Raw genomic sequence first — 25432 nt, forward strand, 5'->3', positions numbered from 1 at the left:
TTATTTTTTGTTTTGTTTTATATAATGTTCAATATTTTCAGTACAGATACTTTACAGATACAATTATAGAACCCAAAGAGTACACAGTGTTAAAACAGATAGAAAGCCGCAGTGAAAACATCATACAGCATATACATATAATGCTCTCTATATTACAGGTCCTGTCTCTCTCTGAGGTCAGTGACCCACATCCCACATTTCCCAGAAAGTACCCCACCTTTACTCCTAGTTTTATATACTTTGATGTTCTTACACTATACAACCTATATGGCTCTTTAAATACCCCGACCTTTGCTGGGCCTGTGCTTCGCCTGGTGTATTTGAGATCAACAAAGTGGCACAAAAGTGTCTCTCAGGACAGCAAGGTCTGAACCTGCTGAGGGGATCTGGGCACCAGGTTTTCTGGGTCCTTGTAAGCATTAGCTGGGCTGGTCAGAGCTGTGTAAACCTCCCCGTAGGCTCGGCAAACCAACTCCGTCGACTGGCGGAAAATCTGCTCCCTGCACAAACAAATAAAACTCGTGAAAACCTAACCGTCAATGTTGCAGTGTCAAATTTAAGCTTTTCTTAATCGGGCAAGTGAAGGCATGTTGCAATTAATCACTGATCGAGAGCTGAATAAAGTCAGCCTTGAATGAGATGTGTCTTTTCATGTGACCAATGTGTGCCGCCACTGCTGTACCAAAACAAAGAGCAACAGTGTGTGGTGCACACTGCCATCTATGGACGCATATTACAGCATTAAGGCACAAGAATCAGGTGACTGCCACAACAACACATACTGACTTGGCAAAGAAAATACCGCTCACATGAGGGACTTTTAATCTCTTTCTCTGATTTCTGTTCCAATTTTACAGACGTCATAATTATGCAATTAAGATCTGGCGCCACTATTCATCTAAAGTTCTAAAGCTCTAAAATGTAGTAACAAACAAAACAAAACAACAATTGGCAACAAGTTTTGACAATTGTACTTATATTATAATAAAGCCATTTTTTTCTATTTGTTAGTATGTTGGCGTTTACAATACTGTGAAAGACATTATTTTCATATATTTTGGGGAACTAATTATAATTGGAAAATAACAAAAAAGGAACATTACTACGTTTTGTTTTAGTTGTGACTTCTTTACCTACAGACAGGATTTGTTTCAGTGTTGTCCAAGAAACATTAAGTGACCATTTTATTTGCAGTGCAGCAGAAACAGAGGATAGAACCACTGGGCTGAAGAGCCTGGTGAGAGGGCTCGGGCACACAGTGGGAGCACCTTGGTTGTATCCCACTCACGCTCTTGAGAATCCATATTTTTAATTGGCCCGCAGAGAACGAGGTGGCACAGTGCTGAGTGTAACACCACACACTCCAAACCAAGTGCACTAAGAAAGAAAAAAAAAAGTGAAGCGAAACGGGTCTAAAATCACATTCCCATTATTTGTGGGCTCCAGGAGCGTTTTTCAGAGTGCAGGCGGCTGTTTATATGTGTTTAGGTGAGCAGAGGAGCGGACGTGAGCGATAGCGGGGAGAGAGGGAGAAAGACAAAGAGGAGGGATGATTTCAGGGAACGAGCGAGGGTGAGAAATGGACCAGAAGCTAATTAATGGCGTCCTGCCCATCAGTCCTCCATGTCCATTAATAGAGAACATTAACCTGAGGTACAGAGTGCTCCTCAAGCCTGCTGCACTTTCCAGTAAACGTAACTCATAGAAAGAGCCCTCCAATGTAGCAGCTGCATTGAGCTAAAAGCATGTGCTTTTTCTGATCAGTAAGACAAATACAGCCAGTCCTGCCCACCGTGCTCTTGATGTGTTGGTGGCTTCAGCAATTTAGTATCCAAACTCTCTGTGCATTTATTCGAGTGTTTTGTTTAGAATGCGGTAATGATCATATTACATCTGAGTAAGTAATGAATGTTGAACATTATTAGGTCGATGCTCCTGTTCTATTTTTATTCACTCAGAACAACGCTCTCCACTCTGTTATTACACCAGGTGATTTGGGTAAACATTTAATTTGAGGCCTGAATATTGCATGTATGCTGTTCTCTGTGTGAACAGAGAAACACCTATCAACATTACGGACAGAAACTCACTTGATGGCTGCACTTAGCAGGAAGTTGAGCTGCGGCATCACAAGCGTGTCAGGGGACGACAAGTACCGATCAAACTGGACCTGTTTGCATGCGAAGGATAACAGCAGGGATCATGAATCAGGTATCCACATGGGCCTTAGCTTTATTAACACATTTAGCATAACTCACCATTGCCGCCTTCACAGAAGAGCTGTCCATGCCGGGGAGGAGGGACAGAGCACCCTAAGAAAAGAAAAGCAACCGTCAGTTCAGAATCCACCTCCAGGTCACAGCGCTCGAGCTGCAACAATGTGAAGAACTGAACAAAGGTAAGGAAGTGGAGGGTCTCCATTTATTCATGTCTGCATGCAGTACTAAAAAGGTTTCTTTGTGTACTGTCTATGCTGCCTTGAGCAGCACCTAAAACCTGCTCTTCTGGCCAAAACTTAAAATGCTTACAAAAAGGTAATCGTAATTGTGCATGGCTGAGCTGACCCCTAGAGAGCTGGCTGGAAAGATGATTTACATTAGGGCTCGATGATATGATCTAAGTGCTATATCATGATAAAATGTCACCTTTATCTCAGCATCTATAAATGTAAATATGCATCCGTGCATGACACTTCCTTTCTTGTCCTTTTTAAAGGCCTAACCGGGTTTGTTGGAGCTATTCCTGATTTAATTATACGTGGTTTAGATGATTTACAATCTGAAATCTGCAAAGACACTATTTTAAGTCAGTAGCCAACCTCTAATTGACCTATAAGACACAGAATGGCAAAATACCTGCCTGTGTAGTTCATCTTTGCAAAATTACTGAAATCAGAAATGCACGCCTCGATTTGTGAAAAAGAGAAACGCCCTTCCTAAATCCTGACGTTAACTACACTGAGTAAATAAATGTCTGACTGTGTGTACACAACAGCAGATACCTTTGAGGCAATTAGCTGCCACTGATTATCCAGAATGGTAACATTAAGTCAAGCTTAAACGCCTAAATTGCCAACATTAAAACCAGCAAATAGAAAGCAGTGCAAGGTTCAAAGCAAAAGAGTCGTTTTATAGGGATATGGATACATTAACAGACATACTATGAACCTACAAAGTCATCTGCTAGCAACAAGCTCTGTGAAAAGCGTCATTTATAATCATAGTTTTGTTTTGTTTTTTTGTTTCTGAAATTTAATGCATCATAAAAAACCCCAAAATACAGCACTCAGTATTAAGGAGTTAAACAGTTGGGATGGAATCAAGTGCAAAAGGCGAGATTTAATCTTTTTCAAAAGACAACCACAAAAAAAACAAGACAGGCCACCCGGGCAGAGAAATAGTCTGCAGAAGATCACAGTTTATGATTGACCTCTGTGTTGAACTGCAGCAGCAGGGTGTGGTGTGTACTGACATGACCCAGAGTCAAAGCTTGCATGCTAAACCACAACTATGGGTCTTAGTCAGTCCAATGGCAAAATGTGTCATAAAGAGGGTGGAAGGCTCACTAGCTCCTATCTGCACAGGACACTACTGGAGAGCCCATCTTTAAATACAAGCTGATAAAATCTGCCCTTCTCTGTTGCCTTCATCTGAAAAATCTGATGGAAATGCTATTATGCCCCAACAAAGAAACTGGTCATGTAACCATAGCAATAGTAAAACCTATAAATGTGTCTCAAAGCGGCAGTGCAAACAATACTGCGGGAGTCTGTATACTATTAAAAAAAAAAAGAAAAAAGAGGAGGACCATTAGTGTGTCTAACAAGAGAAATGACAGAAAAAAAATCCAGTTCTATAAACTCATAAGTGAGCACATGTGAACATGTGTTTAAGTGCTCCGTGTGAGACCTGTTCAGCACTGTGCTGCTGGACACAGTTGTAGATATAACTTAGTCCGGCTCTGGTCAGCACGTAGGATGCCTGCTCGTTGATCAGAGTGTCCAGGTGAGCCTCGATCTGAAAAATGTGGGAGAGAGTGGCTTCAAATTCGAGTCCAAGCCTGCATTGTGAATAAATGGTACTTGTGATTAATGGAGAATCACTGTGCTGTTGATAATGAAGCTTCTACTGGAGCTCTTGTGGTGTTCAATTACACAAAAAAAAGTGCTAAAAATAAAGGGATAGATGGACTATTTGAGCGTGAACAACAATGCACGATGCACACCCTTTTATGAGACAGCAAATTAGATCTCTTTAGTGAAAGATTTGGCCTCTGCGGATTGTAATGAAAAGGATGGGAATAATTATCAGCTATTAATAATGAACAATACAGATGCAGTAATGTGGAATAACAGAGACTTGTGATTCAATAAGTCTTGTTCCATACCAGGGTATGGTTTTTAATCATTGTTATTAGAATCACGGTGTTTACTTATTCATCAAATACAGATACATAAAATGAACAAAACAATGTCTAATTCGCTAATTATTTATGTATGTTTACAACTGGAACAGACCTGGAACTCGAGCATCTCAAGCCTCTTATCTGTAAATTCAAAGAGGGCCAATGTGGTCTTCATGACATACAGTGAGTTGACCATATATGTAGCCATGTCAGCTGTGCCAAGATTACTGGCTGACACAGTACACAACTGTAGGAGGGGGTCCAGTATGCAAGAAAGAACCTGGGAGAGAAAATGTAAAACAAAGCCTTAATCACTTAGTTAAATACGACGTTTTCTAAATTAATAGACGGAAACAAATATTACAATAGACAACAATAAAGGGAGGTTAGTTTAGGAAATAAATTTTTTTTAAACCAGAAACATGTATTTACCTGAGCAAAGTCAGCCTGACGAGCATCCAGAGGAACTACTGAGGAGTCGTGGGAGGCCAACACCTCCCTGAGAAGGGAGAGGGTCTGAGTGAGGGAGGCTGTAGGTCCCAGGTCTGCAGGTGGTAGCTCCACCTGCTCAGGCAGACGGCGCCATAAGACAAGATGTAAGCGAAGTAGAAAAACAACCAAAATGGCACTCACAAAGGTTAGTTGTGTGCAGGCTGTAACCTCCACACAGGCAAGTTGTCACTACACACAACGCTACAACCTGCTATCACACTGATCCTCAGTCGGTTGAGCTGCTTTTTTTTTTTAATGAAGAGGGTTTTGATTTTATTGGCCTCTGGACACACAATGTAGAACTGAGCATGGCCACCTTTGTCCAACTAATAGAGCAAATTATGAGAAAGCTGTGTTCCTGGCATTAGGTGGAATTGACACCAAAACCCTGAGGGCCTCCAATTTGATTAACAGCAAGCTACAGCGATAATTCTTGTAACTGCTATCGATCGGGACACAGCCAGCGTGTAATGTGGAAGAGCTACTGCTCGTGCTGAGGTATATTTGGATGCCAATTTGACTAAATGGTGACAAGTCTGGTGTTTCTTGGCAGCTAGCGCCATTTTGATGCTGCAGCCAGCAGGCCGAAATTGTTTACGAGCATAAGTGGTTCAGAAATAGCCTTGTTGTCTTTGAGGGTTTAGACGTAGAGCTGAAATATACAACGTGTGTCCACATGGTGCAATACTAAACTTCACTACACTGTCATTTAAACATTTTTATGAAAGAACATTGTGAACTTCTATCTCTTTCTTTAGTTAAGATGTCTTAAAGAGGCTAACCGATACTGGCTTTTTGAGGCCGATGATCTTTTTTAGGGGGCAAAAAAATAAATAAATACTGACATTTCACCAGATATTTATTATAATCATACACAAATAGTAAATTGAAGGTTTATCAAAAAAGAAAAGTGATGATGTGACTATTTATAAACTTTCTAACACAGTATTTTACAAACTAGTTTACAATATCAACGAAGATTTGTTACTAGAAAAGCTGATTTTGGCTTCTTCCTTGTCACAAAGAGTCTCCACATCAGGTAGCTCTGGATGTTTTGATTTTTACAACAGATCCCCTTCCTGACACAACCTCAAAGGAACGAGCTGTGTGTCCTTGTGGGATCGAACCAGGGACATTTTGCTTGTATGGTAAATGTGTAACACAAGAGTATATGGTACATAACTAAGACAGAGTGCTCTCTGCTGGACAGACAATGTGGTGACACCTTTTCTAAATTACACTACAAGCGTCCTATTCTGTATTATTATGTCTGCACTAGTGTTTTTTTAAACAGCCACTTCCCCACATATGTGTGAAGGAAAACAATACTGTGGATTATGCTACCTTGTCCATGAGTCTGCTTGCATGAAGGCTTAGACTGTTGAAGAACATCTTTTTGCTGAGTGAGTGCATTTCCTCAATAGTGATGAGCAAGGAGGCCACACTGGTTCCAATGATTGAGCTGGACAAAGACCAAATAGGGAGATAATCAGACAGCCACATTCAGTGTATGTTTGCATGATCAATTACCTTTTGTTTACCGTCCTTTAGCAGAAAAAAAAGAAGAAATCTCACACTTTAAAAGCTTAAGGTAGCATCTTTTGTCCAACCAAGGGCATGAAACCTGAAAGTTAGTGTAATGACTAATGGAAAATAAAATAGAAAAGAGACGAACTCCACAGTTTGCAAAAACCAGTCGAAAAAGCCACAACATTCTTTGTTCTGCACAATGAGTTCATTGATTATTTCATTATTGAAATTGATGTTTTTCAGGTTTTTGTTGCTGATTAATCAACCTTTCATTTCAGCTCTGCGGTTGCTGCTGAGTTATTTGGACCAAAACTTTAAATACCTGATGGTGTGGTGGTAGAACTTGAGCAAGTTGGACAGCTTGTAAAGAAGGACAGCGCCTGGCTCTGCTACTATGACTTGTTCTATCCGAACCTGAGGAACATTAACGGTGAGCAAATCAGTCAAATAGTGATGCACAAACAGCCGCCCAGTTGTTTGATGTGATTGCTTACTTTTAGCGGCCTGCAGACTCCTTCTATAATGTGTCCAACCACTTCCTGCATGTTATCCTCCACGCCTAATGCAAGCAAAAGGCACAAAGACAAAAAAATACATTAGCATTTCAGATCACTGTATATGTAATCACTGTATTCATAAATATACAACTGAGAAAAAATACATAATTCCTTAACTATAACATAGTTAGTGAATAGACCATTTATATGACTTCCTATTGGCATCATACAACCATAGTAGCCTTAGGACAGAAACCTGAACTAAATGATGGGACTATAACTGTGCATTGTATAATTTATCATTACCTTGCAGAGTGACTTGTTTCAGCAGAGCTTCCAGATGCTCTTTCTCTGAGGCAGTGGCTTGGTGCAGCCAGGCCAGCATATCCCCAACATACCTGAAAGGGTGACAAAACAGCATGTAAACAATGGACCGAGCCAAGGCTAATCTTTCCATACCGCGGTCACAGCTACATCAGTGGGCCATCGCGTTTCACTCCCCTCAGCCAAAAAACACACAGCATGAATTTTAGTGTTACATAATGGTAAAAAAACAGGAAAGCTAAGCTTAAATTATTATAGTGTATGTTTGTGTGACTGCGAGTGTGTGAGCGAGGACATAAGGAGTTGAGAAAGAACTTGATGTTCTCAGAACTGTTGGTGCTTCCTATAAAGTGGAGGTGATTTTGTGTTCCAAACATGGCTGGTGTTCTGAGAAAATCTCCCATTTGGCTCCTGGGCAGAGGAGGAAGGGGGAAGATGGAGTGTGTGGTACAACAGGAAACTCGGGCACACTCAGATCCTGTTATTCAATAGACATTTAATATCTTCCTGAATTGGGTTTTAAGAGTCCAAATTCGAAGGAGTAAGGAACAAACTGTGATTGATTTACGCTCTAGAATACTTATAGCCTAAATATTTTAAAGGCATGATTGTGCTTCTGAAGAACTGTAGAGTATTTCTTGATATACAGTGTGAGGCGTGTATGTGTCTGTTTATTAAAGTTCTACTGAATAATTTATTAGAGAAGCTCTCCTTATCATATCATCAAAAACTGAATTTTCATAAGTAATAGTTGTTCAAGATTCTGCAACTTTTCTTCCAATTTTTAAAAAAATTGATCTGTTATTTATGCAACAACATCAAAGAATTAAAGACAAACAGCCATTTGTCTTTTGAGATGTGCAGACCTAGATATTCCTGACGTAAAGGGAAGACTCCCTAAACTATAAAGGACTTACCACAGACCTGATAACTTAAAAATGATCATACTTATATGAAAATAAGCTCTTTTTTTTAAGATTGGAAAAAGCAGTATTCAACTCTTAAATCCAGTTTGAGAACCTAAAGTAAAATTACAGTGTGAGGGGAGTTGTACCTCAAAGGGTCATGTGAATGCATCTCTATAGGGCGGGGAGTTCCTCCTGGCCCACCACGGGTGAGGGCGTCGATATAACCTCGAACCACGGCACACCTGCGTGCAGTGCCAAACTCATCCAGAGTGTACCTTACAAAACAAAAGGGAAAAAAGCAATAATTAACAACCAAATGTAATGTGAAAAAAGCAGCTGTACTGTTGTGCAGGCTGCAGTGTGGTCAGCTGGTAAGATCAACAATGAAGGGAGCTTTTCCAGAAGGAAAGAGTTTAAGGTTGTTCTGAAGACCATGCAGTGTCAGGCTCTGTGACAGACTAAACAGAAGATAGCGCTGACTTAAGATTCCAAAAATTCTCCTATCTTCTCTCTAAGCCTCAACATCCAAAGCCAGAGCTTGACCCTGGAAACTTTGTGGGTGCAGAGACAGGTGCATTTCCGAGAAAGCAGGACAGACAATAGAGGTCTGCCACAAAAACAAACAAAGTGAAAAAAAAACAAAAACGTGTGAAACTTTCACTCGTCTCGTTAATCTCACGGTATGCCTCGGAAAATCTATGAGCAAATATTTGTTCTCTGTGAGGACGAATGACCTTCTCCTGTACTAGAAGGTATAAATTATTTGCAGATACTGATATTCAGTGGTTTAAAACACATGTTGATTCAGCCCTTAAGCTTTTCCTCTTTCTGTGAGTAATATGTTTTAATGTTATTGACTCACATGGTCCAAAACACTGGGCAATTAATTTTTTTTGTTCCTTAGCTTTTTCAATTTAACACGTTTAATTTGGAATTAATGTGTCAAGTCCTAGCTTTGGTCTGAGTGGATTTGCTTCAATAACACAACTGTGCGAGACAGTGACCAAAATGAATTAGCCTGATACGCGATGAAAATTTGATCAATTAGAAATTCTTTGATCCGTAGCACACCTTTATACATTTGAATGCATTTGGCTAATTTTGAGCACACAGAGCATTACCCCTGCATTCATTCTGTTGCTTCAGTCAAAGCATCGATATTTATGCGTGTCCAAGTTGTATTTACAGGCTTACTGTGGATTTAGACTAATGCGCTCAATCTTTGTAGAGCCTACAACATAACCTACATAAGTGGCATCACTGTTAAAAGCATTCATGCTTTTGCATGGAGTTTTATGTGTTAATTACCTTGTGGTCACGTCCCAGTGTTTTGAATCTGGTGTCAGCCACAATAGAAACAAACAGAAGGTCGGGACTTTTTTCCCTCCTGGATCTCCACTCTGTGTTGTGGTTTTTTTCCGCAGAGACAAACATATTTGCCCCTTGAGTTTGTAGCTTTGATATTTCTTTGTACATTCTGGCATTCAGCAATCTCCCTCCACAAATTTGCTGAAATCTGTGTCTTAGCCTCTACTTATGTTGAGGCTATGACTATAACTCCTTATATTGAATGATTGTTATTCTCTCACTGATAAATTCAATAACTGCAGCAAAAAAGTACCCAGAAATACACAGACAGTACTGAATAGGTCGTTCGCAATAGTTGTGGGCTACTTCAATGGAACGTGTAGTTGCATTTCCAGGCAGGGCACATCGGGTTAAGGTGTAGGTTATGTCTTGGTTAGAAAGAGTTTTGTGGTTAACACGTACTAACAGCATAGATTTGACACAGAAGTATAAATCCCCCGTTACAATCAAAAGTCCCTCTCTACTTTTCAGATTCTGTCACTGCTTCTCCTGTTAAATATTAGTTTTTTCTTCCCGCTGTGGCCATAGGGCTTGCTTATAGGGGGTTTTCTCTGTATTATTATAGGCTCTTTACCTTACAATATAAAGCACCTTGAAGCAACTCTTATTATGATTTGGCTTTATATAAATAAAACTGAACTGAATTGGAAACATGTAACTGTACAAAACAAAACAAAAAAACCAAGACTGATGACTATTTCTCTTTGGCTTATGAGCAAGAAAATGGTAAAGATGTTACACTGATTTCTGTAGACTGCAGGGGGAATGATGCAGATAAACAATCAGCAATGACAGAAAGAAAGACTGCTTACACAGTACATTATACTGTTTCAAGGTCTGTTGACTTTAAAAAGCACACAATGTGAATTTTGGACAGGAAAACCGAGTGCAAAGGAAAGTGATTTCCGTCTTTTTTGGATACTCCTTATAAAAACTATGAGTGATGTAGATTTGGAAATGCAAAATACAACCTTTGAATTTATACTACTTATAGAGGATTTTCCAGAAATTTGCAGACATATATTTAAGACTATTTGAGCATTTTTATAATTAGAGGGATTGTTTTTTCCCTTTTAGCAGACCTCCCCTCTCCTCTCCTACAGGCTGCACGAGGGCAACATTTGGTTGTATCGGGCCGTCATTTTATAACTTAGACGCTTTTTGCTTCTCTTTCCAAGATCACAGTGACAACAATGCCCTTAGTTCTCACTATTCACCACTGACTGCCCAAAGAAGACAATAACACAATGCAATACAGTCACTGTGAAAAATACCACATAATTTTGAAGTCAGCATGGATTTGCAATGAATGTTTGTAGATGTATTTTGTGGCCTACTTTGTTATTATTACTATGAAATCGAAAATAATGTTTTAGCCACAATATGATCCTGTGGTTCAGGACTTTAAGACAGGCTGACACAAAGAGAAAGACAAACACAGAGACGTGCTTCTGTTAGTGTGTGTGATTATATGTTACTTGTAAAGAACAGGTCGGTCCTGTAAGGCTTCCATGGCTTGAGTTAAGACAGGGCTGATATCACATGTCTCCTGGGTCAGTCCCCTGCATTCATCTATGGTGAAAGAAAGAAAATAAAACAAGAAATACTTCCACTGGAGCATAATCTGATGATTTTCACAACTGAAGTCTTGAGAGTTATGCTCTAGTCCTTGTTGCTAAATGTTGTGGATCATGGCGACCCTGCTGGGGACAGCAAATCAAGGAAGAAGAAGAAAACAAATTTTCTTTCGTCTTTTTCTTCTTCTTCTATTTTCCCCTGAATCTGGTGACTCTGCTTGTGTTTCACACAGTACAAGCACACAGCCAAGCTTCCAGACTGTGGCAAAACACACAATCCACTGTTGTCAATCTCAACTCAAGCTGGAAAAATAGATAAATCTGAAATTGTATCTGCAAGTAAAATTTGTTTCTCAGTCTTAAACAACTGACAAAAAAGATGTTTCCCCAAAATACATAATTCAAAAATGACCAAACAACGCTCTAACCTGGTGTCACTTCACAGTTAACAAACTATTATTTGACAAATCTCTGTATTTCAGGCTTTTGGCAGGTCTAAACCACAGCAAAACAAGCGTGTGTAGAGCAGCTCATAATTTAGCCGACGCTCTACATTTTGTAATTTCATGAAGACACAAATGAGGTTACTGTGACCTAAACAGTTTATTTCCAATCCATTTGACATCAGTGACAAAACACATGGCTAAGCTGCGGAAAATATTGCGGTCTGGCATTCTTTTGCAAAGACAGACAGGATATGAGTCACATGTATCCTTAAATGTATCCAATACACGCAATTACTCTCACTTGAAAGAGCAAAGTTTTCTGTTTAAATGTGAAACCAAAAAGAACACATCATGATCAAAAGCAATAGAAAATCATACTTTTCTTTGTTTTTTCACAACATGCACATGCCTTTTGTGTATTTCTACTCTGCACTCACTTTGAGCCCAGCGGTAGAGCTGCTCATATGAGGTCTCCTGTAACACTGCCATCTGCTCCATGATCTCTAACCTAGAAGAAGCATGCAAGCCAAGACCACACATTAAACACTCGAGACTTGCTGCATAATGTCAGAAGCACAACAGTGATGTGAATACACTTTACTGGTAATTCTTCCACTTAAATTATTAAATTTAATAGAGATGAATATAGCACAGATTAAATTACTGTAAGTGACATTCTTTTATTTCAGTGAAAGTGGAGACAAAAGGCAGCTACACAGTGAAATGTGCATCCTACCCTGCAGTTTGCTGGTTAGTTCGCAGGAGGATTTTCACATCTTCATGAATGTGCTTCACTCGGTTGAGAGCTTTGAAGAAATCCTGGCAAAATAAACAACACACATATTATGTAATCTGAGCAATAATGCTAGCAGAACTGCAAAAACAATCTGACATTCTGGAAAAAAAACTGCTGTTTTGGGGCATGACAAAACACATGGCATCCGGAGCCTATTCCACCCCGGACAGGTCGCTAATCCGTCCCATGGCTAGCACAGAGAGACAGACAGCCAACAAAACCTACTGTGAATTTCGAATCATCAAATAACTAAACAGTCTTTGGACTGTGGGAGGAAGCCAGAGTATCCAGAGAGAAGAGAGGCACAGGGAGAACATGTAAACTCAACACAGAGGGCCCCAGACAGCTGGTGGATTCAAACAAAGGACCTTCTTGCGATGAGGCAACAGTGCTAAGCACCACAACGCTTTTTAAAAACGTTCTAAAACACACTATGATATTATGTATATGAAGCTGAAGAAGCACTGTCTCATTTCAAAATAAGTGCCAGTCAAACAAAGTTAATTTTAAAAACAACAACAATGAACCAAAGTGTTGTACTCAGTAAAAAACATAAAAACCTGGACAATATAAAGTGCATTTGATCAATAATGCAGTTTTCTTTTTGTATTTGCATTCAGTAGAAATTGTAGTACTGTTCACATCTTACTATAGATTTCATGGAGTATGCAGGTAGTATAGCCTCTGGCAGAAAGCTGATTACTGAAGACAAGTCAAAAAAATTAGAAGTGAAATACAGTCGATCTAAGTCTCCTAAACCTTCCCCTGCAAAACATAAGATTTATCACTTTTTTAAATTCATTGTTCATGACAGTAGAGATTTACCTCAGTAATGGGTCCATCTCGAGACCCTCGTAGTGTGGCCATCTCCTCATTAGATAGCTGGAACTTTGTGAGGAATGCCTGAGCAACCTGAGCCCTCACCTCCAGACGCTGACTGAATGAAAAGAGATAAATGTTGCTCATTTCCTTGACTTGTCACTGCTGCACTGTAATAAAACCTTTTCTTATCCTTATGATGCACTTCTGTTTTAGTTTCTGTTCAGCAGGGTATTTGCTTATCATCATGATGTTTTATGTCTTTCTATAAAACCCTTGTGGATTTTTGTTAAAAAAAAATATTTTTTTTCTTCAGTCTTTCATCAAAGAGTGTTATCACAGCATTTTGTTACGGCCCCTTGTGTTTCCTTACTGCACAAATAAAAAGGTTTGAAAAACGACCTTATATGCCTTCATTTAACAAAAAAGGGGGCAAGCTGTCAACAGGGTGTAATGATCAAAATCCTGCAGCAGATGGCAATCACACTCTTCACACACATACACACACAAACAGAGAAAACTGAGAATAAAAGCAGGGTGGGACACAGGCATCATGTGAAGCAGCTTGAATATCAGAGAAAGACAAGAGACACAAAGAAAGCACAGAGCCAGATACCGGCCAGGTTTTGTCACCAATGACTGCAGAGCGATCGCTATCAGTGTCACGATAAGTGTCTTAACACAGTAGTGACCATGGAAACCGCCCCGGTTAAATGGGGAACTCTGTCACGGGATAGTGGAACAACAGCGTGTCCTCCCTCCATCCCCGTGTGAGCCAACTCCTCTATAATCTCTCTCTTTGGCAAAAGCGCAGAAAGATCAGTAAATCACTGGGTTATTTGGGTAGAACAGAAGAACCCATCTGACAGTTGTGTCTCACATGGCCATTACTAGTGCTCAGCCGGCTGAAAGTAAAGGGTTGTAAAACTGTTACAGAAACTAGTAATTCAGTATTTCTCTGTAGAACTTGCCAAGGCTCACACACACTGTAGGACCTCAAGCAAAGTCTTTATTGAGATTTTGCTGCAGCACACAACAGATCCAGCGGCACGCCTGGATTGCATACTTTAAAAGCTGGCTTCATTACAGCTACCTGTCAACATCAAAATTGTAAGTGGTGACTGTAAAAAGTTTAGTTTTTTTAACTTTTTCAGCAATAAAGCAGAGCAACCCCTACATAAACTGGCCTTTTGTGTTTCAGGTTTTCACCAGGAGATTGTCCAAAGCAGCTCTTTAGACTGTTAGAAACACCTAACAGTACAATATTTAGGTAAAGTAAAAGAACAAACCTATATGTTTTGCATAAGAAGTACCTGCGAGAAGAGAATGCACCGAACTTCAAAAGGCAAAGGGAGGGAAATGGAATGAAAATTGGCTGGAGTAAGTGAAAAAACATCACATTACTGTGAGATAACAAATTAAAACAAGAGGCACTCAAACACTGATATCGCACCAAAATAACAAGCTATGCTAACAAGGTCATTAACTAAACAGAGAGAAACCATTTCCATGTGAACATGCTGATCCTCACACAAACACACTCACTGTTAATTCAAAATCTGTAAACTCGTTTAGGGTGAGGAGCAATGGCTGTCTGAAGAAAAACGATTTTATCACTAATATGCAAATTTATGCAGCAGGCTTTGACAAAAATCTAATTGGATCATCTGTTCTACAGTCAGATACTGTGGTATAAACATGGAATTTCTATCATTTAAGGTACTTGAGTTATTATCTTCACAATGGGAGAGAGGGAATAAAAAGACAAACGCACGGATGTACAACAACAACAAAAAGAAAAATCATTAGCAATTTCTGAAAGGGAACAATGACGCTTACGTGTTTATTTTCAGTTATTATGGGTGAACCACTACTTATTATTTACTCAACTTCCAATTCTAAATAAAATACGACATAATGCGTTTCATCCTAAGGCAGCACTCATACCCCGTTGTTTCGCATCCTTAATTCGTCTTCGCTGTGTGGAAACGCCGAACTTGACAGACATGTTAGCAGCAGCACAAAAAAACTTTGCTCCCGCATCATCAGATTCACCTTTAGAAGATAAGAAATGCCCCCTCACATCCGAGCCAGGAGTGACAGACCCGTTCCTCCAGGATGTAAATCACAACAAAGAGGCTGTACAAGGTGAAAAGAGGGGGATTGTGGGAGCTCTCTTACACACCAAACAAGAGCAAAGGAACAGTGGAGCAGGAGGATCATTTTCTACAGTGCTGTCAGGACATGACACATTCTTCTCAAGACTGCAATTACTGAATACCAGAGAGAGGCAAAGTACTTGAGTGAATCGGAAACAGCACACTGTAAGTATGACTAGAGACTATGGGCTAGTGGTTCAGAAGAAAATTAAGTCAATATTTTAACTTTGTTCTTAACAATATCCAACACCTGCAAAATTGAATTAGAGCTAGGTTACATGACGCGATGAAAACAAGTCACAGTCTGTGTCTTTGCTGGCGTGTGCTCAGATTTACCAATAAGGCCAATTGATTTAGTCTCTTCAAGCATGGAAATTGTTTAAGCAATATAACACTGCACAAGCTCATAAACAGCCTTGTCAGTACCTTCTTAATTACCTCACACTGCCAAGCTCATAGCGCTGCACCAAGTTTATAAAAACTGACAGCCTGATCGCAGAGCACCGTTTACCAATTCCATTTGCTCTTATGTAAGGTGACTTGTTTAAAAAGAATTGCAATATTGCTTAAATTGAAAAACGACTGATAAGCATATAAGCATAAAAAAAGAAAAGAAATAGTACAACTGCTCTCCTTAATAAGCAAATGTCCAATCGTCTCTCACGAGTTCAGAAGCATGTAGGTCGATTATGCATTAGCATCTATCAGGGGCCATTTCAAAGAATTGCAGGGAAATTTGGCACTCACAAAGCTGTTAGCCATGTGCCAACGATCAGAGAGAGCATGCAGTTACATCAGAAAGCACAAAGGCATACTCACAGCCATGTCCTCATTAGCAGCAAGCTGAGTCTTAATAACGCTCAAGTGTCATTTTACACGGGTTGTCATTGATGTCCCTGATTGTTCTCTAAGGGGTTTCAGCACTCTTGTATTTATTAATGACCTGCACCGACATCGTACTGAGAACATTTATTCTCAGGGATCCATATTTGATCATTCATCACATGCTCACGGAATTAATGTGGTAAATGAGTTTCTGCCACAACGGAAATGCAGGTAAATCTTAGCCATGCAGGCAGCCAAGTACGAGTATCTCAGTAAACGGCTCCAACAGTTCATGCCCTTCAGCTCTGGCTCGTGCGGTTACATGGAAACATCTGTTTGTGAGATGTCTAAACTTGTTCAACACCATGACATGTCACACTAAAGCAATGATCACACAAAGCAGTACAGGTGGGTAGCATTACATTTCATTACGGAACAGCACACAACATATCAACCTAATGTGCTCTTGCTGACAGCATCTTTGAACAGAACCAGCTCGAAACAAAGGAGCTCTCTGCTCCCACCTTTGCTTCTGCACACTGTAAGTGATCTGCTGTTGCCTTCCATTTCATTAGTGTTGACAAATGACACAGTGCCACCGGCAGATAAGACAGCAAACAGTAGAGGATAGGCCTCCTCGGCCAAGTAAATACAATTTTGGAGCATCTGCAGACCTTTGAAAACGATTACACTCTCTCAGTAGAGCTGCCCTGTAAGCAAAACATGGGGGATTGTGCGGCAAATGCAGCACTGCTATAATAAGTGTCAACAGGACAAAACATAAAAAAAAAAGAAGAAGTGTCTCGGGACTGCAGAGGGTTGTGTGACCTGAAATAGATCAGACCAAGAAGACTGGAGTGGGGTGGTGCAGTGAGCTGAGTGGTGGGTGGCTGAAGGAAGACAGCCTGACTGCACACTTCCCTTGGCAACTCTTCTGGGACAAAATTGCTGAAGACAAGGTCATAGCCCAGCATCCACACACCGTCCAATCTCGTTGTGGGGGCATTGCGGTTCTGCAAATGAAAATGTCACACAGACAGACAGCAGGTCCCACGGGACTGCTACGCAAAGAAAAAGACAAGGCAAGAGGCCACTCAGAAGGGCATTCTTGTAAAACCTCTGACTGTTCACCTTCAACAGGACCCACTGCACAAAGCGACACATTGTTTTTAAAAAAATTGCCTGCACACGCTCACTGTTGGCTTTATCCCCACCGGTGTCTTTCATTGCTCTCAGTCTCGGAACTCATCTCCTTCCTCTTCAATCTTGCTGCCGCTGCTCCCATGTCACCTTTTTGTCTAGGAGGTCCTGAAGCTGTGCCAGTGGAGCATGGAATTGCCGCAGTACATCACAGCTGTCAGCAATGTCTTTTGCCAGAAATCTACATTATCTACCCCTGCCTCCATGTCAACTCGCAAGGACACTAAGCGCGGAGGTCACATCTGGCACAAATGTTAATGAACCCCACCCAAATTGTCAGCCATCAGCCAACAGGATGTTGGGAGGGGGGGCATTTTATTTTTGCATTGCTGCCAGCACTCTTGTGGCCAAATTCAGATTAATGAAACCTAGATAAAAAATTATTGGAAGCCTTTCAACCAAAAAATATCGATCAGTATTCCAAGAGCTGTAAGACAGTACCCAATATACACTGCGTGTCTTCAGTTTGACTCTGTATCATGAGCTGTACTGGATCTGCATATCTGATAGACGTTAATATGTGCTGTCAGCAAATCTTAATGTACACACACACCCACGCAGGAATGTACTGACGGCTGCTCTCCAGTAAGAGTCTGGCTTCAATTAGATCTGAGAGCGCACAGGAAAAAAACCCCGAAACCTTGATTTTGAGATTTACATTTACATATAAGAGAAGACTGTAAGGATTATTAATACTGTGTCTTGTTCTTCTGAATCTTAACTGTTAATTATTTTACAGTTATATTCAAAGTACAGTTAAAAATGCAGCAACCTATCACAGGTATCAGTAAAATCAAATCACCTAACTGTCTTGTGCAGTAAGGTTTTTAAGTGCAATAATATTACTAAGTTAAAGCCAGAACTTTAAAAAAGCTGACTTACTAAAACATGCAATTTAAGCTTGATTTTGACTTCTGTGGGAAATATTTATCTTAACTTACAAAGTAACCAGAAACTCCTTTCACCCCTACACCGCAAACTTCCACACCATTCAAGTCGCTGTGCTCTGTGTCGACCCATGTAGTTACCTTTCTCAGAAGATGCATGTCGCAGAAGGTTACAGCGTAGGGTTAAAATAGGGTTCCGGTTATGCTGTTACAATGTAGTTACAGTGTAGCTCTGACGCAGAAGTACAGTTCATGTTAGCGTGTAACACTATCACCTAAATGAGTGACAGTCAGAGAACTTTCAGTGATAACCTTCTACTTCCTTTGTATCTAAAGCTGGGATTATACCCGTTGACACGCCACTACTGGAGCCCACCTTGATGACTTGCAGTAGTATTCACTGCAGTATAAACCACCAAGCAACTCAAGACTAAGCTGAGCCCCACATACTTGTGGATATCGAAACTGTAACACTGGAGTAAGTAGGACAGCTGGAAGACAGATGGTAGTTGTCCAGATTTGATTCCCATTGCCCCCGATGGTGTGTGTCAATGAATAAATGAGAACATTGCTTTTTGCAGAGGTGGTATAGAGGTGTTACAGATTTATAAACCATTTATGTGTACAGTCAGCTGAATTAAGAGATATTTCAACTTTTACTTTAGTCATTTAAAGTAAGTGTTAAATAAGTAATAAGCATAACTGGCCTGAATTTGTAGGATTCTGTATTAGTTTTAGTTTTATGGCCTTTTATTGTCTGCTCCTCTTTTGCTGCCCTCAGTCTTATATATACTATCTTATATTGTAAACAATCAGAATAGCACTAATACTACACTTGTATTTTTTTAAAACATGTTCCAGTTAAATGGAGAAGTCCTCTTTGGCATCTAACAGTACGAGACAAATATGGGAAAACAAGAAAGTGCTACCCTATCCTGCATGTTCTGTTTTTCCAAAAAAACCTGGGTCCAATAAAAACCCATCACTTTCAAAGTCAACCATCTTTTTCCTGCTGCAGAATTTTACTTAAGTGCATCAGTGCACTTAAGTATACGCAAGTTATTCCATCCATTAATGTGATAAAAGATATTAAGATTGTCAGTCAGCCATTAAGTACAAATGATAGGCATCCAACTGAATTGTCTATTTCTTTTTGTTTATTCTTAAGGACAATTCACAATTGATTCTTCACCTGTATCCTTTTTCAAAAACATAAATATACATCAAGTTACATAGCTGATCTCCACACACATCCAAATCTACTCACTTTTCTCCTTGCAGCTTGTTGGTTTTCACTATGAGGTCCTGTGTTTGCTCTTTTGCAGCCTGTAGAAGAGGAATTATGTTTAAAAGAGAGTTTACAATAACTATATTCCCAAAAGAAACTCTATAATGACTTGAGTGATGTTTTTGACACACGCCATCAATCCCATAAGACTAAACTAGGTCATGTTTTTTAAACTTACAGGAGAATTTTGAAACATATGGAGCTGATTAACGTACCTTTAATCTATTGGTCATTTCTTCACAACATGTGCTCATCGCCTGGACATCCTCGTGAACACTTTCAAGCTCCTACAGATCATGTGAAATCACAGTTACACCAGCACTGATGCACCTCTGATCACATTCAAAAAGCTAAACACAAGTGGTACTACAGTGTGCCGTGAGAATAATTCTAAAGCTGGCCCAGACCAAACATTTTTGTGTTTTGGATAAAGAAAAATCAAAATTTTAAGCATATTTTTATTTTATTTGACAGGGCACTAGATTTCTGCAAGTCATCTGGGCTCTAAACTCAGATGAGTGACTCACCCAATAACTAGCCTTTTCGCACAAGATCTAGTGAGTTGCATAAAGAGAGATAAAGTGTCTGTAGGACAGATCTTGGATATCAGCTTTCGATTAAGGAATGCACTAATGTGATATTTGGATTGGATAGCAGCCTGATCCTTACTCAAAATGCTTGATCTGGTGTTGTGACAAACACTGATTTAAAAGGCCAATGCATTTAATTCAGTTCTTAGTTTACAGCACCACAGATCAACTGCAGTGCACCAGTTTCTAATGGGAGAGCCAACATAGCAGGGAGGAAGCTCACATCAAAAGGTGAGAAGTTTGGAGGCTTTTCACATCTGTGATGCTAAAAGCTTTTCTCTGTATGTTTGCAAAAGCTTTAACCGTTAACTGTGGTCAAATGAGTTGACATAACTGACAACATCCAGCATGCTTTCCCTAATACAGAAATTCCCCAAGTATGTGAGGAATCAACTCATTAAAAAAAATAAAAATAAAAACAAAAAAAATTAGTCAACTGAAATTTTTTTTTTCCTTACGCAATTTAAAAACTTTAAGCAGATCAAAACACACAATTCTGAAAGCTGAACCTTTTCAAATTTTACCTGACTTACTTCTATAGGATAAAGGGTAAATCAGATTATAGTCATTTTGGTCCAATCCTTGCACAGGTCTATAAAATAAAATTCTTTAGGATTGGCTCCAAATAATGAAATTAAATTTGTGTGATATTCAGAGTTGTGACTACAGGTTTGACTGCATGGCAGACAGTTTTCACATGTCAAAGTGGGCCACAGTGGTCTGAAGTTGGGGGAATAGCTGCCCTCAAGGCACACTCACTCCTAATCTTGTTATGTTTACCGCATCTGTATCTTCTTAGCTCCACTCAGCATGTTGTGTGTGTATGTGAGGTGATGCACCCATAGTGTGACTAAGAGCAGGGAAGAGGAAACTAGGATGACCATGAATTACAGCCATATGCAGTGAAGACTTTAAACTTACCCTAAATGAGACTTGTGCAACAAAATTTACAAAATAACATGAATGCATTTTTTTCCTTCTACCAGTTCATCATTTACCAGCAAATACCAACTCTGTAAAGTTATATTCTTGGAAGTATTTACATTCTACATTTAAGTTCAGTAGGATATGCTGTTGCTTTAAACAAAAGATGAAATGATTCCCAGTTCTCTTCTCTCCTCAGAATAAGTAATGCAGTTTATTGAAACAACAACTGTACTGGATCAGTACTTGATATTGATACCACGGTATCAGTATTGTACTGTACCCTCTCGGTGTATTGTATTTGTGGCCTGAGAGGTCAAAACCACTGGTAAAAACATCCGTTAATTGAATAAATGCTGAAAAAGCACACAAAATACAACTGAAGAAAAATAAGTTAAAAAAAATCTTATAAATAATAAAAATTGAATAAAACCAAAGCTCCCTTAACTGCAACAGAAGTGATTTAAGGGAGATAATAACATGAAGTAAAGACAACATCGTAAAGCTGCTGAAGTGACAGAAACTGAAAGATGCAACGGACTCTACTGAGACACGCCTAAAATAAGCAGGGGATCTGTCAGTGTTGTGAGAGAGAAAAACAGGAAATGCAATAAATAATAAGTCATATAATACTGTAGATATATATTTGCTGTTAGCTGTTTACTGCAGCTGTTCTCTCACGTTATTGTCTCCTCTAAATCACCCTCGATGTGTGTGTGTGTGTTCTGTTGCGTGTTTTGTGAGCTTTTTATTTGTCTGTGCTTTTGAAGTGTTTTTACATTTTAAACTCCCTTCATCCTAATGCTGTTAAAACTGAGGTTCTAGTGCTCGGCTCCTACAGTTTTTCTAAGGAGCTTGGTTAGAACATTGTCGCCCTTACCAATAACAATAGATCGACACCTCACACAGGTCACCCAGTCATGTTTCCTTCATTTCAGAAATATTATGAAAATCAACTTTACAGTCATTCAATCATCTTTAACTTTTAGTACAAACTTGATTATTGTAATTAACTTTTCACGTGCATCTCTTGGTCCTCATTGGCTCGTCTCCATCTGGGGCACAACACAAGCAGCAAGGCTGCTAACAAAATCTAGGGGGTGGTCATATATTACACCTATTCTTGCATCCCTTTACTGGCTTCCAATGATATTTAGAATCCACTTTAAAATTCTGTTATTAACATATAAAGCTCTACATGGACAGATCCCTGCTTATATAGCAGAACTTCTAAGACCTTATCAATGCACTCAGCCTCTCAGTCTAACCAAGGTTATTATTATTAGTGTTATTATTATTATTATCATCATCATCATCATCATCGTTATATTTTCTTAAGTCACAGTGCATTTTTAATTTCTCAGGGCTACCATAGCCTTGTATCAGAAACGGAAAAAACTGAATCAGTGCTTCCTTAGTTTGAGAACAAAAACTAACTTTAAATTATTTTTGGGGCATTTGAAGTATGCACATACCTGTAACTGCCTGCTGGTAAGGGCTTAAAATAAAGGGAAGAGATGTCTATGATTGAATGTTGGCATTTTTCTCCACAGAAGCAACTTTAAAAGTATTAATGAATTAGTTTTGAAATGACATTGGCACACAGAACTACATAAAAGTAATGACTCATTCTTTGTCAGAACAAAATATCAAGTATTAAAAGACTATGAATGCCCAGATAAATTGTTTGGAAGTAGTAGAAGTCTTAATAAATCACTCTTCTCTAATTTCACTCCCTGAAATTTTTTTAGAAATTTTTTTTTAGAAATTAAAAGTCCTAATATTTACTGTTTTTATAAAATAAAGTTAAGAATTAACTGATTCACCTGCTCATTGTGGAAATTCCCAACCCACCTCAGTTACTGCACATATATTTTATACATTTTTCTGGCTATGATCCCACAGCATTTAGAGCTCATCAGTAATAATAAACTCCGTATCACCTCTTTTACTTCTTTAAATATTAGCGCAAACTCCTCGTTGATCGCCAGACTTCGCCTCTCAATATCCCCGCGAAGATTTCTCCTGGTGCGTAAACTGTTTTCAGTGAAGAACACCGACAACGCCTTCAGAGCCTCAAGCATCTCCTGGAAGTACAAAGCAACAAAACCATTACTGTCAGCTGCAGTGTTGTGACAACTGTAATGTCCCAAGCTATCTGCTGCTTTAGCTGACAAATCCACGTATCTCAAAATGAACATAAAATGTGGAAATAGTTTTGTGGCCTGCATTTTCCCACTTGAAGTGTATATTTACCAGCTTTGAGCTAAATAACAAGCACTTTCTGGTGGAATTACAAAAGTGAATGGATGCAGCAAAAAGCTAAGTCTTGGACAGCTAAAGATCTGACCAATGTTATTACTGAGCTTTGATAGAGTCAGAGATGATCAACTGCCACCTAGAAAGATTAACTTCGAAAAATCATTCTAATAATAATGAACGGCTGATTTAAACACGACTTATTTCGTTGCTACATTCAGCTAGTTAGCCAAACAGCAAGAAGCTAACGTCTTCCCACTTACCTTGTCGTTGTCAAGTCTGGTTTCTAATATCTTATTAAGCTTCCTCGACAGAGGATTGTTCGGCTGTGAAGCCGCATTTGCATTTTGTGCTGCAGTCGAGCTGTCAGCTGAAATTTCTACTTTAGTATCAGCCATTGTACACAAACACTTCCACGTCAACTTTCGGAGAGATGTTGTGGTCCGTTTGAAATAAACGTCCGTCTGAATTCCTGACTAGAAACGATACAACGTTCCATCATGTGTGAGCTCAATATTGGCAATAATGCGGAATTAAAATAGAGACTTTGAAAGTTTATATACCCTTTTTACACTCCCGTGCCTTTAAACTACTATAGAGGCTTTGGCTAAACTATTTAAATAAACTTGTTTTTGTTAATTGGCTGCTATGTCCTCGAAAATACTGCAAGTGCGGGACAAGCGCTGAATGAAATGGTCATATTTACTTTTACAAGGAATAAAGTGGGCCCAAGAGGCTTCATTATTTCCAGTTTCTTGTGTCGTCAGTCATATCTGTGTCACATTAACGTTAACACATATGAAGGATGACACAATAATGTAAAGAATTATAGCGTGTTAAGGACAGGCTGAACAACTTCCTCCATCTAGCTGCCTTCACACAACTCACAGGGAGCAATGCTGCATTTAAATGCTTCTGGCAATATTCCACTCTTTAAAATTCAAGCATGAACTCGAATCAGAAATGAATAAATGGGAAAAGCAAACACAAGACATTGTTACTAATCTGAAAATGTTGAATAACCCGCTTTTGCTCGACTGCACCAGACAGTTCAAATGCTTCCTTGGTTTTATGCAATTAGGATACTGGGTAAAAACTCCAAGGAGTTTAAAGCAAAGGAAAAATAATAAAAGATGTGCTTGAAATATCTAACACAAACTTTCAAAGAAAGACAAACTTCCAGGTAGAGTTTTTAGAAAAGTGCAGCCAGCTCTCAGGTTTGTCTTAAATGGAATATATGAAAAATGCATCACAAATATCCTGATTATAGTATTTTTATGATCATTTGCTTTCAGTTTAAGAGAGAAAAAATAACCAGTAATGATGCATAATTGGCACAGTAAGGACGTTTAAGAAGCTGATGCACTCTGGTCACAAAAGAAATTAAACTGGGTTGTTGCAGATCCTTTTTATGAGCAGTTATTACACTACCTTGTAGAGCAATAATTCTACATGTTATGTTTTTGTTAGATAGATAGATAGATAGATAGATAGATAGATAGATAGATAGATAGATAGATAGATAGATTACTGAATGGAAAGTGGAAAGTGCCACAGGTGCCTGACAATAATAGCCTAATAATAGGCTTGTACTGTGAGATGATATGAGCTGATACTATGAGTGCAAAAATGTATATACACAATTATGATAAAAACCAAAGAAAAGTCCAAATTCAGCTAGATTAAAAAAGAACAGTAATAGTGAGACTGAAATTGTAATAGGCAGTAGTGCAAATTGCATTACAAAAAAATATGTACACCATAATTCTATGAAAAATATGTGACCATATGCCTGACAGGTGTGGGGGGTTTTGAGTGTGATTATTTGTTTGTTTGCTTGCTTGCTTGATGTTTATATATATATATATATATATATATATATATATATATATATATATATATATATATATATATATCAGTTATACATGTGTAATGTTCCTTAAGCTATACCTTAAGGATGTCCAGTGCAAATACTGACATACAATGTCAGTCAATATTACATTAATTTACCTGAATTTGAGGTTACCTAACCAAATGCAAAGCTAGATGTGGTAAACATTTTAACATGAAAGTCACTGACAGCTTTTCATGATCTTGAGCATCCCGAAGGATTTAGTACGACAACGTGCATCGTTTTCA

The 25432-nt window shown here is 39.0% G+C and overlaps 1 protein-coding gene across 1 annotated transcript; it reads right to left on the reverse strand.

Annotated features, from left to right (window-relative positions):
- Nucleotides 1-23707, reverse strand: cog6 (component of oligomeric golgi complex 6). Its single transcript, XM_003450148.4, has 19 exons — nucleotides 23557-23707; nucleotides 22978-23121; nucleotides 19736-19807; nucleotides 19500-19558; nucleotides 13168-13279; nucleotides 12283-12365; nucleotides 11984-12054; nucleotides 11002-11095; nucleotides 8302-8430; nucleotides 7230-7321; nucleotides 6921-6985; nucleotides 6749-6840; nucleotides 6241-6358; nucleotides 4837-4968; nucleotides 4517-4684; nucleotides 3909-4016; nucleotides 2259-2312; nucleotides 2091-2170; nucleotides 1-500 (listed from the first exon to the last, which is right to left on the reverse strand). The coding sequence occupies exons 1-19, from the start codon at nucleotides 23689-23691 to the stop codon at nucleotides 353-355; spliced, it is 1956 nt and encodes a 651-aa protein (XP_003450196.1). The 5' UTR covers nucleotides 23692-23707; the 3' UTR covers nucleotides 1-352.
- Nucleotides 23708-25432: the final 1725 nt, after the last annotated feature.

This window comes from Oreochromis niloticus, linkage group LG14, assembly GCF_001858045.2.
Source record: "Oreochromis niloticus isolate F11D_XX linkage group LG14, O_niloticus_UMD_NMBU, whole genome shotgun sequence".
Lineage (NCBI taxonomy): Eukaryota > Metazoa > Chordata > Actinopteri > Cichliformes > Cichlidae > Oreochromis > Oreochromis niloticus.

Bases quoted from the DNA above. Each gene is read 5' to 3' on its own strand.
- cog6 (XM_003450148.4), bottom strand. From the start codon at position 23,691: ATGGCTGATACTAAAGTAGAAATTTCAGCTGACAGCTCGACTGCAGCA. The intron at 6,986-7,229 runs GTAATGATAAAT...TGCTTGCATTAG, and splicing joins GAAACAAGTCACTCTGCAAG to GCGTGGAGGATAACATGCAG. The intron at 6,841-6,920 runs GTAAGCAATCAC...AATGTTCCTCAG, and splicing joins GAGTCTGCAGGCCGCTAAAA to GTTCGGATAGAACAAGTCAT.